At 38.9% G+C, this 15,225-nt stretch overlaps 1 protein-coding gene across 7 annotated transcripts in view; it reads right to left on the reverse strand.

Moving 5' to 3' along the window:
* The window catches only part of PTPN13 (protein tyrosine phosphatase non-receptor type 13), a 112,931-nt gene that overhangs the window by 34,062 nt on the left and 63,644 nt on the right, over positions 1-15,225 (reverse strand). For 6 of the 7 annotated variants that reach the window (XM_071431529.1, XM_071431528.1, XM_071431526.1 and 3 more), the window contains exons 8-17: positions 13,987-14,082; positions 12,208-12,307; positions 5,696-5,915; positions 4,664-4,738; positions 4,380-4,554; positions 4,016-4,169; positions 3,744-3,882; positions 3,161-3,313; positions 1,594-1,776; positions 445-607 (exon numbers count right to left, since the gene is read on the reverse strand). In XM_071431529.1, coding sequence (XP_071287630.1) covers positions 445-607; positions 1,594-1,776; positions 3,161-3,313; positions 3,744-3,882; positions 4,016-4,169; positions 4,380-4,554; positions 4,664-4,738; positions 5,696-5,915; positions 12,208-12,307; positions 13,987-14,082 — 1,458 coding nt within the window. Of the gene's footprint in view, positions 1-444; positions 608-1,593; positions 1,777-3,160; positions 3,314-3,743; positions 3,883-4,015; positions 4,170-4,379; positions 4,555-4,663; positions 4,739-5,695; positions 5,916-8,670; positions 10,080-12,207; positions 12,308-13,986; positions 14,083-15,225 lie in introns of those variants that run through there. The other variant, XM_071431533.1, reaches the window with a different exon arrangement.

Genomic DNA, 15,225 nt, shown 5'->3' on the forward strand with positions numbered 1-15,225 from the left:
AGCATCATGGAATGTCCCCTATTTTATTTGCACTCCCATGATCACACCATTAATTCCACATTATCAAGCCAATCCCTTTCACATTAAGCAAAAGGTAAAAGTCCTGTTATTGAAATACTTTCAAGATACTTCTGAAAGAAAAGGCAAAAGCCTTTATTTAATTAAAGAAGGAAGTACTATTAGTGACCTGTTTTTAGATTCCTTTTAGACTAGAGCAGCTGCTGTGTGCCAGCTTTTCTGTCTTCTCCCAACTCCTTTCCCACCCCTTAAACAAAATCTAAACAAGCTTAGCTAGTGGGGTTTCTTCATAGTATAAGCCCTCTAAATGTAGATCTACACACACACAGCACTCAGCACAATTACTGAAGCTCCAGTTCAGTTTTCCTCCTTACAAAAATACCTATAGATTGCTAGTACAAACTAACACAGTATCACAGTCCTTACCAATGTCCTGAGTGTCTTGATTGCTCTGTCTGGTTCTCATCTGTAGCTGGAACTTATGCTGGGAAGAGCAGAGATGCAGAAGGTACTGGCAAGTCTTACTATTGTCAGTCTGAAAGGCATGCTTGATGCCATCTGATGTGTTCTGCAAAGTTATTTTCTTCTTCTACACAATGGAGAAAGAAAAAAAGTCAAAGACAAATTATTTCTTTTAGCCTACAAAGAATTCTGTGTTTGCTTGTGCACAGTTGCAGCATTCAAACTTTCCTGAAGCAAAATGCACTGATGAAAGAGATTTCTATTAAAATAGGAGTCAAAGGTAATGTGAGATTTATAAAGTAGCTCTTTAAAGCTACTCCTGGGCTAGATGAGAAGGTGCTTTATTATTATTTAATCTGTCTCTGTTACTGTTAGTGCTGAGTAATGACAACCAGAACTATTATATTTTTCAAGATGGGGTTTTTCAAAAGCCCTGAGGAAGTCACAAGGGATGCTGCCATTTAAGAGAAAAATAACTACATGCTGATCTAATTACCAAATCTCTCAGTTAATGTTCCAGATCTTGAACTTATATTTTCAGTAATTTTTAAACTAGAATTTATCCATTCTAGTTAAAACCATCTCACAGATGAAATAAGCTGTAGCTTTTCAATAAGGTATCAGACAGAATTAGAAGTGTTTTCAATACCTATATAAAGGTAAGCATTTGAAGCTCAATGCTTCATTAAAAACTGACACATGATCACCAGATTATGGTGTACCCACTCTTGGCTGGTGTTGTCCAGATCAAGTGTCAGCCTGTTATCTTTTATCATTTAACTTAACTACTCTTGGAAATATAACTTGAAAGCAACATAGGTGCATCTCCTAATTATACTGAGTACTGGTATTTGCCTGTACCCAGTCCTCTAATGCAGGATTCTCAGTCTGGTGCTCCTTCACTATGCTTGTCCATGCAAGCTAAGGAAAAAAATAAAACCTTCCAAACATGAAAGCTCCTATTTCAATCCCATAATATGACAGCCATCCAAAACACAGTCAGACTATGCTGTAAAGCAGCTGCTTAATTTGCAAAAATAACCAACCAAAACTCACAGTAACTGGACACACAAATATAGATGTGTACACACAGAGGAAAAGAGAGCAACTCACACTAAAGGATATTTTCTTTGTCTCTCTCCACGGGAAGCGCAGCACAGGTGTACGTGCACCATTGTGAACTTCAAAAATGACAACTCCTTTGCAGCACACTCCCAGAAGGATTCCTGTTTGGGATCTCTTCTCAGGCAGCACGTGATGAAGGTGAACCCCATATTCTGTGAGCCTCTGACACAACTGCACAGATCAATGCAATGAAACTTCTATGAGTATGAATTTTAGGGCCATTACAAGTTTCCATAGCACTATATGGAAATATTATATATCTCTCTATAAATGTTTACATGTGCATGTAAATATATAGATTTTAGCAAAATAATCCTCTCTGCCTGGTGATTCCACTTACTTACAGCTTACAGTTATTATTACAGACACACATCAGCTGAGGGTTTTAAGACTTGGTGGTACCTCTTGACTTGCCAGACTACAGCAAATGAACCCAATGTTTATTAAAATCAAACAGGGAAAGCACAAACAGAGAACACGTGTGAGTAAATCAAACTTGCACAAAGCAGTTGTTAGCAAGGAACCGTAACCAGACAGATGCACTTGTACTTCACACATTTTGTAAAAGCAGAATTAAACTAACACTGCAATTCTGTGACCATATTAAGGTATCATATGCAGTTTCACTCCCAGTTTTTCACTGGGAATGAAACTGCACTTTGCAGTCCCAGTTATTCACCCCTGTTGTCTCTTCAGTACTGGTGTAAGGGACTGATGGAATGAATTCAAACAAGGGAAGCTAACTCCCCCCACCACACCCCCAGCCAGGCTAGGTTTTAGCCAGGATCCTGTCACCCTGCTTTGCTCTCTGCAGCTAAGTTACAAGAACACTTCTGCAAAACAAGCAACAGACTTGGAATGGACAAAGCTGAGTGTCTCTTCCATCACATACTCAGAGATGGTGGAACTGCAGTGTGGCTGTGGAATTACAGTGTAATGATTATTTGGTGTTTCAACAGCAATCCTTCGCTCCCTGAACTCATTTTGATCAAGGGAGAATCTGATTATTATCCCACGAGCAAACACCATAATTAGATTTCTCAATGAGTCCTTTTAGAATAATCCAAATATTTCCATGGATAATGCCTTTCCTATCATCTTACATAGAACCTGCACAAAAAATTCTCCTTGGCAGTACTTCTAGCTTGCTTCATACCAAGGATCACACAAAGTACTAGCTGTAACAAATCTTTTTGTAATTTATGAGCTTTTCTCCCTCTACAGAAAGCACAAAATGCATGGGGAATACAGGGTGTGCTGCCTCATAAACAGTGCTTCCTTTAGAGCAAACAAAAATCTTCCTTTAGATTAGTAGTTGCTTTTAGCTAGCTTGAGCTACTGATTGGGAAAAAGTGAGAGAACTTCCCATCTGTTACAATTTCTTTTGGCTTGTTATGATGTGTCCTTTGGACAAAATCTTTTCAGCTTTCTTCCTTTCAGTGTAATTCAGAGCCTGAGTTGTTTTACTGTGCTTTCACTTGAAGTCCATGAACCCACATTCCAACAAGGGAATTTTTAAGCCACAGATGAAGGAAGCCAACTGCTGCCCACTTACCTTCAGAAATTCTAACTCTGTCTCTTTTTCAGAGGCACCCACGTAAGTGCTGTGCAGTTTTGGCAGCTCCTCCTTGATGTAGGACAGATCCAGTTTCTCCATCACTCTTGCTGGGACATAGTGTTCTACTCTGAAATAGGACAAGCCGTGCACCTGCAACACAAAACATTTTTGTGATGGCACCTCCACATACTTCCATGCCCTATGAGCACAACTGAAGCACAAACATTCATCTTTACAAACAACTGTACATTACAACTCAGAGAATCATAAGATTCTGAGTAAGGGGAGGGAATCACAATCTCCATCTTGACCAACAGCTTAATTCATATCAGCTTCTCCATATTCAAGCCTGACTCTACTTCCACTGAAAAAAAAATGGCTTTAACACACAGATTCTGCAACTGTGTTAGAATTTAGGAACAGCTGCTCACAGTAAAACCTGCCAAGAGCATAGAGCATATCAGCTGAGCTTCCAGTCTGGGGCAGAGCTGCAGAGCACATGTGGCAGAGCACAGTCCAGTCTTTAATGAAGCAGCAAGATCACAGCTCAACAAGATCAAAGGTGGATTTGATGATGTACCTCTGCCTGGTAATCTCCATACTCAGCTTGGAGAGCTAAGGATGCTAATAATAAGGCTGTCTCATCATCACAGTGCATCCTGTCTTCTAGGATGTCCTTCCTCAACTGCAGGTAGTACTGGTGACATGTCAGCGTGTGCCTAGAACAGGAAAATAAAACAAAAACATGAAAAAAACTCACACACCACCTTTGGTCCTCCAGTACAGATTAATACCTAATTTCTGTCCATAAATTTAGGGCTTAAGGGGCTATAAAAAATTTCATACACTCACTGTATGAGACTGACATCATCCACAAAAAACTTTATGCGAAAAAACAGAGTGAAGTTGACAGGAGGCTTGTTCTTCTTCTTTGGTTCTTCTTTCCATCCTTCTGGAGCTACTTTACTTAGCTTTATGTCAGGATCCACGAAGAAAAACTCATTGTCTGCCACAAACATGAAAGAGGTAAAAGCATGAAAACCAAGTATTTGCACTAGATGGAGGATAAAGACCAGATTTATAATTCTGAAACTGGGCATTGAACAGCAAAGTTTTCCATTGACTAACATCGACTTAATAAGCACAATATCTCTTAAAGAGAGTACTGAATAAGGGCAGTAGAAATAATTTAGCATATATAATAATTTATTCTTACCTCTTAAAGTAGCCAATCCAAAGAAGTGATGCTCCACCAAGCCAATATGGGCCACAACCATATCAAAGACATCTTTACATATTGTTTTGGTATCACAGGTCAGCTCCAGCTTCTGCCCACTCAGAAGCATCACATTTACTTTTCTCCTGGTGTCATCACTCTTGCCTTTCTTAGTCTGCATTTTGTGAAATGAAATCTCTCAACATTCACACTTGTGATAAAAACACATTTGTTGGTTTAACACACTTCCCCTGCCAAAGATGGCTCAACAGCCCCTTTCTTACCAGGATAGACTTCGGTAGATCCAAGGAGATGAACGGCTCAATTGTCATTTTCACAAACTCTGGGCCAAAGAAATTCTGCAAATCACAACAGAGTATGAATGAACACTGTGTTGCTGGGACAACAGGCTGGGGCACAGTTAACTCCCACCCTGCAAATGCAAAAGAGGGACCAAAGGCTAAAATTTGGCAATTACCTGCTACCTAGTCTGTACTATATGCAAAACACTTTCACAAAAACCTCTTAAGGGTTGGAGGACAGAGAGGGGAACCAACTTGGTTAGTTAAAGCCTACATGAGCTAACTCATCTTAATGTGATGGACTGGAGACAGATACAGGAGTTATTAGCCTGCATTAGGGCAACGAGTGCCTGAGTCTTGCTTCAAGTTTTCCCATGCTTACTTTAAAAAAAAAATTAAAATATCCAGTTCATGGAAAGCAGCAGCAGAGGGCATCAAGCCATCATCTATTCCACACATCAGACACTCTGTTTACCTCTGTAAATATACCTATATACCTCTGTCTCCCTCTTTGTGTGTAATTCCCTATTTCATCATACCAAGACAGCTGGGAAAGCAAAGGGGATTTGCACAGGGTGAACTTGTGAGGCAAATGAATGCTCTCTCTCTTTACCTTCCCAACTTGTTCATTTAATGACCTCTGATGCTGGCAGGGCACATCCACATTCCATGAAGAGAAATGCAAATGAAGTGGCTGAAAACACCACAGAACAGAGGAGGAAACCTATGCCTTACCTTTGTTAGGATGCTATACTGTTTAATTGATGCAATTGTCGAGCCTTGCTGTCTGTTTTAGCATCTCTTGATGCCACTTTAGCCTCTGTAGCCACTAATGCCACAAAATCTCAGAAGTTTTACCCTGTGAAAGTAGGCCAACCCCACACACCTGGTATTTCATCTCCTGATGACTGTTTATTACAGGACCAGGCTTATGAATCCCACATACCAGAGTTTCAGTCAAGACAGCGCTGCGTTTCAATGAAAACAAGAGTTCACCTGAGCTCAGGGCATTACCCTCAGTTTCCTTTGTGTCATGGCTGTTTCCAGGGCTATTTCCCTCAGTGGGTCTCTGGTGATGTCAAGCATTGAGGATCTAATTGCATCCCCAGGGTAGAGGTTAGGCCGGGACTGCCTCAGAGCCATCCTGGCTTGCAGTTGCATCATTTCTTCCTCCTGCCGCTTCAGCATCACCTCTTGGCTTATTAGCTTGCCTTCAAATGGTGCTTCATGCTGCCTGCAGGAGGGTCAGAGGGGATGACACATCAGCAGCTATGCCTAAGACATTCTGCTGCTTTAAGCTCGTCCCCAGGTGGGAACACAGAGCACAAACACCAGCCAGCAAATGCTACATTGAACACATTATTTGTCAGCCAGGAGGTTACCTCTGTGCAGCAATCCACCACTGCAGAAAATAACACACCAGCTTTCTGCAGCTGCCTGCAGAACTGCCTCATTTATTCATATGAAAATAAAGGCTCAGCTGCAGTCTGAAGAAATACTCAGCTATAAACTCAGTGAATCAGTGCAAAATTAGTAGATGCACCAGAAGAAGAGAAGTATTAATGCTTTGCAAATATCTTAATTTCTGTGTTCATGGGGGGACTGTGAAAAAGGCATGGTCAAAAACATGTCATTAAAGAAAAAACTAACATAATAGTCTACTTTCTCTAAGTAAATATTGCTTCAACACTTTCTGTTTGCATCAGCCTGATATTTATTCCCTGATTTCTCCTGAGAAGTAGTACAGCTTGAAATATTTACATAAAAATGTTTATGGCATAAACTATATACTAAACTATTCTAAATATCATACACTAATCTTTCCATAATCTTATTTTGCTGAAAATAGTTCCTTTTTTTTTTAATTCCCAAGAATGGCTTGGCTGATATACAGTCACTCCAATGACTAAATTAGAGTCTAAATTTATAATCTGAAGGAAAACATGAAAAACAAACAAAAAATGCATCAGTATTTCAAAAAACACAGCAACATATCTGCAATTTTTTTTCTGCAAGTATTGAGCCCAAACTCCTATCAGTCTCATTCTTTATACAAGGAAAGAAATTCATGTCCTGTTTGGGTAAACAAAAGCCATTTTTTATTTGAAAAATAAAATAGCTGGTTAGGAAATGTGAACAACTGAGAAATAAAAAAAAAAAAACCCAAACAAAACAAACAAACAAATAAACAAAAAAACCCCAAAAAACCACCCAACTTCCACTCCCCTTCTCTCTGTCCCACGCTTACAGAAAAACACCTTCAAACACCAAACTAAACAAAAATCAATCGTGCCTTCTGTAGAAATCCTAAACCAAGAAAAAGCAATGTTCTCCCCCTGTTAACATAACTACACAGAGGCAATTCTTAAACAAAAATGGACAGACAAAACTAAGGTGGCTTTCATGAAAAATGTCCTTTCTTTGGCAAGTCTGAACTGAGTGTTAAGCATACCACCCAAACTGAGTAATGAAAAACATGAAAAAGCGAAGAAGATGTTTAGAAGCCTGTGTATCATTGCAGTCAGGTTTAGAAATGTACAAAAATAGAGAGTAATTGTGCACTGAGTGACACAGGGCCCTTTGTAGTAAGGTAACATACAGACTTCTTAAAAATACTTTACATTTATACACCTACTTCCTAGGAGAACCTAAAGATATGTTTGATGAGTGACAAATCTGTTAATAAGCTAAGAGAAAAATGCCCCTGTCCAAGCCACTACACTTGCCTACGCTTGCTAAACTGGATGTGATTTCAAATTTTATTTTCATCTTTTTACAACATTACCAGTTAATACCAATACTTTTAATACTAAAGTGTCATTGGTTAGCATAGAAAACCAGCCTTAAAATAAGAAGAGTTAAATATAAGAGAACAATGCTAACATTCCTCAAAGAGAATTTCAGGGAACACACAGAGTAGTTATGGAACAAATGTATTAATGGAAGCCTTTTCCCTGTGCAAGGCTATCACAGCATTTATTTACTTTCTCCCTCCTCTGTTTATTTTTCTACAAAAGACTGAATAACATGCACCTAAAGGGACAAAGAAATGAGAAAAGGCTCCAGACCTGCCAACACATGTGCACATGCTTAGCTTTTCACAGTGAGGAAACTTGTTAGGATCGACATATATGGGAATATTGACAAAACCCTAAGTTAAATACACCCACAAGAACCCTTCAGATCAAGGTCTAAGGATGGGCTCTGAAATAAAACAAAAACAAACACTTTCTGAACACAAATATCTATGAATTATCAAAGACATTTGAAAGAGACATGTTGCAACTGGCTCTCTCTAAAAACTTGCTACTGTGAAAATGAAAACACCACTGCAGAAAAGATCTTTCTTTTTAAAAACAGCAACAGCAGCAATGAGAAGTTTTTATGCAGTAGGTTGGTTTTATCATCTCTGTTGACATGTACTAATTTCTCTGAAAATTGGGGTGGGTGTGGGGTGTCCCTGGAGGAAGCTCAAAAACCTAAGAGTTTACAAATGTTCCTGTCTTAGTACATAAGCACTATCACCAAACATAAATGTGCACATTTCAGCATCCTGGGTCAGTAAAATGAACTCTGGCTAGGTCAGACTGCCAGTTTTCATGGGGAACGAGCAACATGATTCAGTCTTTAGGTTCCAAGACAAGGAATGCATCTCTCCTACACAAAAGGAAATACTGCTGAAATGAGGAGAGCTCATTCGTGAAGTTCTGAATATGCAAATGTTATTACTGGAAAAAAGAAAAAAAAAAAGAGTCAAGAGTCTAAATTACATTCCTAAGAGATAGCATCACAGAAGTGTGTTTTGTGTGGTGTTTCATCAGACAAGTACTTGGCTGCTAGTCTGTATTTTCATCAGTGTCTGACTGCAAACCAGAACCTCACAGCTGCTTATTAACCTGCAGATTGTAGGGGAGCACGAACCTGGAAGGCTGACACTTGGAAAAACAAAAAAAGAGGAAGTGAATTCCCTCTTCACCTGGTGTACTTACCAAGAAATTAGCAGGTATTGGATCAGAGAAGGAAGTTGGAAGAAGGGAAGCAGGTAGGCATTCCCTAATGATTAGTGCAGTGGGAAGGTCAGGAATAGACTGAGAAAGATGGATGCCTTTTGGTAAGGTAGGAAGGGTATGAAAATGAAATCTACTGGAAGGAAAAGGCAACAGAAGGAAGAGATCCATGTCAGCTGCTGCTCCTAGAGAGAAAAAGGAAGAAATAGTAAAGGAAGAAAAAGAAAACAGAAGTAAAAAAGGAAAAAAACCAAGGAATATAAGAAGCAGAGAGGAAACAAGACACAAGCCATTGCCACAAGGAATGCATTCCAAGAAGCTTAAAGGATAACAACAGTCACAGACCACAAGAAGGGTAATATTGAGTGTCTATGGCTCCTGCTAATTTAACATCAGGGCATGCCCACCCAAACAGCACAAGTTGCATCTTCTGACAACTCTGAACAGCTTTGCTGCTTCTCTTAAAAGAAACCTCCCTCAAATCCAAACCCTCCTATTTGATTTACAACTCAATTTTATCAGGATAATTCTGTGGATAATTAAACAGACTGGCTCTAAGAATATGCCACAGGAGCAATAAAATTAAGATGTACTGAAGTACAGTTGGTGTCTCTTGAACACGAGAGAGACACTGAAACATGCTCCCCAGCGCTGATGAAATTTAAGTAAAGGATTAGGTTGCATATACTTCCCCAAACTGTGGAATCAAATGGCCAGCCAAAGCATGTAAACTCTGAGATCCTGCTCCTTGGAACTACTTGTTATCACCAGTTTTACTTTGAGACCTGAGGTTTCTGAATCCATAAAAGCCATGGTGTGTTGCAACACAGGACATTTTAGAGCAGCAACATGCAATGTCCTGGATAAAAATATGAAGTTATTTTCTTAGAAATCCCCCATTTAACTAACTACCATCTTGGATAGAATTCCTTTTACACTTGTTAGCACTGGAATCTTTTATGAGCTGCTGTAGTAAGACAGAGAGGGCACACAGTTTTCTATTCAGCTCACATTAGTAACAGAGGTATAATCTAAGTATTAGTACAGGACTGAATTCTGCTTGTGGCTGCTGTCCTGTTTCTCAGTAGGTCTGCAAAAAAAGCTAGTAAAACTAGCTGGCAGTCTTATTTTTTCATCTTGGATATATGTACTGTCTGGTAGTTAGATTAAGAAAAAACCCAAACTTCCTCACCTATAAAAATGGGTGAACAATTATGAAAATCAGTAAATAATTACCTGTGGTACCCTACCATGATATTTTTGTGCAAGTGCAGTAGTATCAGAGTGGAGGTCAAGGATACAGGAGACTTTAAAAAATACTAAAAAATACTGTATAGTTACATACATGCAAAATTCATCCCGTTGCTAAGTACAACAGGTAAGTCTATGCTGTGCTTGCAAAACATATTTTCCTTCTTGATTTCACTCATATACAAATTACATCCATTAAAGGCACCAGTCTGAACAGAGTAATATAAAATAATGTGAAACAAACCATGAGAAACTATGTGCTGCTTCACCTCAGCATTTTCACTTGCATAATAGGCCTGATTCATTTACAACAATGACTCACTTACAATGTGACTCATTTACATACCACATACTACTTTCTGTTTCTGAAATACTTTGTAAATAGAAACAAAAGCTCTCTATCAGCATCCACAAATTACTGCAGGTTTATTTGGAAGCATAACTACGGTGCTGAATGGGCAATTTCCTGGGTTCCAGGCAAAGCAGGAAGGTTGACTTAGCAGTTTTCACCAAAATTAAAAAAAAAACAAAGGCAAATAAGAAATCTGTATATTGTTTCTGTACGTACAGTGGCAATAATCTGATTTGCCGTTTTAGTGTGGTGCTAGAACAGCATGAAACACAAAGTAAACATGTACAGTTCCTTATCAGGGTTACATGGAATATAAACCAGTAACCCTTGAAGTCTGCCATAAAAGCACATATATTATGTGAAGACAGGCAGGATTCCCATGACTGCTTGGACACTGTTAACACATACAGCATCACACAGATATCATATTCCTGACAACAAAACTGTGTGGACTCAGTTAAGCTGCACCCAATCACTTCTTCCCTGCCAGAAATGCCAATATACAGGTTTTTAGATGACTCTGCATTTCTCAGGCAAACTGCAGGTAGTAAGGAAACCAATTCACCAAACGAGGTAACCAAAAGCTGTATGACCCCCAAGGAGCTCTTCTCGTGCTCACCTGCCCTGAGATGCAGTTCAAACTGCCCTGCAGTTCATTTGAGACCCTGCCTTACCCAGATCCACTTCTGGCACACAATATAGTGCAAGGAGCAGACACTCACTTATTTCATCCCCATGTTCAAAGCATGGCTCTAAGCCCTATTTACCCTTTGCTTTAAGGACACATTCACCAGCAGCGTCACATCACCCAACACGGGTCCAATCTTCACACATTTCCAAGTTTCTTTAATAGGATAGAGCAGGATTCTCCTCCAACATATGCCAAAACCATATAAATATCCTAGAATATTCAGCACAGCAGCAATATTGCTCCTGATCTACAGAATACAAAGCAAAAAGCTGCCAAGGGGAGGCTTTGTTGCTGTGATGTGATGAGGGAAGAAGGGAAGAAAGAGATGTGCCTTTATTTTTTACCCCTTGCTTCAAAAATTATCTGCATAATTTTGATAAAATCTTCCAAGGTGATTAGGTATGTGGAAGAGACCAGAAGAAACTTTTAAGTCCAGAAAGTCAATGTCAGTAAAACTTTTCAAACCTTTAGAGGGGAACTATTCTCAAAATGTAATAGATATGGCAAGATATGCTTCTGCTGTATTAAAAAGATGCTGTATCAAAGGTGATGTTCAAAGTTTCAAAGAACCTACTTTTTAAAGCTGTACTAATGAATGGCACTTGGAAAAATGAAACTCATATGAGTCCTGTATTTGAATACACTACTCAGCAAAGTAATTTTCAAAAAGCATAAATTGTTGCTGAATTGGCCTGCTTAGTAAGTGCTGAGGTATTAAAAAAATGAATCCAAACACAAAAACATGAACTAAAGATTTTGCCAAAACAACCAAACCAAATGTATTGCTTTTGATGTATTTCAAGGAAATAAGCATGGTTCCATTTTGTTATTAAATGAAAAAAAACCCCACAAATAAATCTATATTAATATCAGTAATTTGAAAAACTTTGTTCTGGAAAAGTATGATTTAAAAATAATTAAATATTTCCAAGCAGAACATGGCCTCTGACCTTCTGACAGTTATAACAGCCTGAGTTCAACCCAGTCTCCATTAAACATGGGAACTGAATGTAGGCACCCAACTGACCTCTACATTACAGAGCATCATGAGACTTTTACTTCAGAATGCAATATTTAATTCTGAAACACTATTTTCATTCAAGTATTACATGCCTTGTTTTTATAGTCTTAACCAGAAGCAGCGATGGGAGTGAAAAACTTCACCTGCAGATTTAGAATACATTCTTTGATAAAGAAAAAGCCATATTGTTTTCAAAGGGTTTACCTTGTTCTCTGAGAATTAGGTTGACTTGATGTGGAGATATCATCAGCACCTGATAACACACCACTGGCATCATCTCTCTTGAAAACTTCATTTCTTCTCACTAGCAAACCAAAAGACAAATTAATACCTGACTGGGCAACAAAACACACACATTACAAAGAGTAATCCACCTAAACCTCAAGGATTTATCAGTCATATGAGATTACTCAGAAGGAATCAAATTTATCTGCTCTGCACAATGGCACTACAGTATGAAACAAGTTAACATTATGAAGTTGATTTCAGTTTTCAGAGCTACCTTACAGTTTTACCCCAGCAAAAACAGCTGACAGACCTTTGAAGAAGAATACTAAGGAAGGCCTAAAAGAAATCACAATAAAATTTCACAAAATTTCATAGACCCCTTCCCAAGGAAACATATCTTTTTTGTCAGCCATGAGTTGAAACAAACATGGCAGACACATCATACAAAACTACTCCAGACCAGAAAGAGAGCAGCTAGTTAACTATGCATCCAGTACACAAAAAAGGAGCTAAGAAGGCAGTATCTGAACTTCTAATCATTATCTCTGGAATCTGACTCCTCATTATAATTTATAGGGGTTTTTTTTTTTTCCTTTTGGCAATACATTAACCTGTGATTCTCTTTGTAAAATTACAGCTTTTGCTGGGAGATCTTCCTGTGGCAGCACCTGAGATGCCACACTTCAGGCTTGATTTTGCACAGCACTTCACTTCCCCCTCTTACTGTACCCTCAGCAAACAGAGCTGGCAGGAGAGCTCCTGCAGAACACACTAAAGCCACATTGAATTAGAAATAGTTGGGTTTTTTTGCAGTCATTTCACTGAGCCCAGATATACTTCTACCAGAAGGCAGCAGGAGGCAGCTCTATCTTGCCTGTACAAACTTAGGAGATGTTGACTTTGGACCGGAACACGTAAACAGTCTGTTCCAAATTGCAAGCAAGCAAAGGGAAATTACAGGAGCCTCAGAATTTGTTACTGCTCCTCAGGCTTCTGGCTCAGTAAGCACAAGGACAGACAATGACAAAGGAGGTTGAGAGAGCAGTGAGTACATGGAGGCTGGGCTGGAATTCTGTGCTTACAGAATACATATAGTGCAGCTATATTCCAGCTTCCTAACTATTGTTTTCTTTCCTAATTTTCACCAAATGATTTGTCTCCATTTTTTACAATGATTCTGTAAAGATGATTCTTCCTGCCATACATCAGCAAATAATCTTTCGTATCATCTCCTGCTTTTTCAAGTGATTGATTTAATATAAACTACTTAAATTTACCTTACTAACAGCCTGTACTGTGTAGTACTTTAGCATTACACTGAAATCCTTGGCATATAAATTATAAACCACTTAACCATCATAATAAATCCCACTGATATAATTATACTATGGAGGTCCCACATGAAGCTTTTGTAATTCACGGTTACTGTGCACTAACAACAACTCCATCATTTTTCTGCAGCATTTTCTGTTATTTAAAAAAGAACACTTCTAGTAAAAAGTTAATTATTTCCAGCTTTTCCTACCAAGTTCCCTCCCAGAGTGCCTCATGTCAAACTTACTTCTGAACAGACTGCACATTATGCTGATCTGTACATCAAGTAATTTCATCATCTTAGAACTTCGTATCAGGACAATTATCAAGACTCCTGCTAAAGGCTTTAGTGGTCTGGTTTTCATCTCAAACTTTTTTTTTAGGTTTTTTTGTTTCTTTGGGTTTTTGGTTGGTTGGTTGGTTTTTAAACATAGGTCTTACCTTGCCTGAAATCTGGTTCTGAAGAAATAACAGATGGACTTTCACTCGAAGTACTATAAACATCGCTGTGATAAGATTTGTACCTTCTCAAAGGCTCTGAAAGTTTAAATCAAGGTGTCAGAAGTAGAAAGCAACAGTCATAATGTAAAAATCAAACACAAACATTTGAATTTTTAAAAAATATTTTTATACCACTTTAAAATGCCTGTGGCTATGGAGTCTAAAAGCAAACGCCCAGGGGATGCTGGGCAGTCCCATTCTGTTCCCATGGCCTGAGGGTTCTGTGGTCAGCCTGGCCACTCCTGACTATCCCAATGCAGCCACCTCCTCTGAGCCTCCCTCAACATCACTTCCAAGCTAAAACTGGTATTAAAAAACCTCATTGAGACCCAAGACAAAACCAGATCCCTCCTGCACAAACAAACCAGGTGCAAGCGTTTGGTGTGCACCTCTTGCATGTAAAAAGCAATCACCAGAATTCGGTCCCTGGCTCCTTTATGACATGAAAAGAAAAATATCCAGAGAGATAAAGCAAGCACTGGAAAATTATAATTCTGCTCATCTTTGACATCCACAAAATATGATTAACAATCAATTAGTAAGCCCCTAGAGGATATTTAATTAACCAGAACAGCTAAACTGATGTGATGAGAAATCAATACAGCAGTCTCAGTTCCTACTCCCAGGGGATTACATAACATACTGGAGCAAAGGACTCCACAGAAGGGGGTATGTACTTGACATCTGCAACCATCTCCCAGAACTCTCCTAAGCACAAGCCAACAACCATACACAGAATGTGCATTAAAGCAAAACACACACACACACACAAAAAGAGTCTCTACATCTTGGGAACACCAATGCTTCACTGTCAAAATGAGGCAAAAAACCTCAGGTGTCCTCATTTGCAGAAGGCTGTTTCTGGTCTGACTATAGTTAATGCTTTTGAAAACAAAAGCAGTGATATAGAGAAAGCACATATAACTGCTGTGAAAACAAGTGCCAGTCACTACAGCAAGGAACATGCAATGCAAGAATACAAAATGGGGAACACATGAGCAGATGTTTCTGGAGGCTGCAACAAGGAAATCAGAAGTTCCAACTTTTCACACCCAGAAAACAAAATGTGGTGAAAAATTCTGAGGGACCAATAAACCTGCTGCTTAACTTCTGTTAGGTCAGATGACAGGTTAGTCAACAACACTACTCATACAGAATTCCTACAGAAGTAGGAAAAAT

The sequence above is a fragment of the Agelaius tricolor genome, unplaced genomic scaffold (genome assembly GCF_023055355.1).
Source record: "Agelaius tricolor isolate 1412-34295 unplaced genomic scaffold, bAgeTri1.0.p SCAF_8, whole genome shotgun sequence".
Classification (NCBI taxonomy): domain Eukaryota; kingdom Metazoa; phylum Chordata; class Aves; order Passeriformes; family Icteridae; genus Agelaius; species Agelaius tricolor.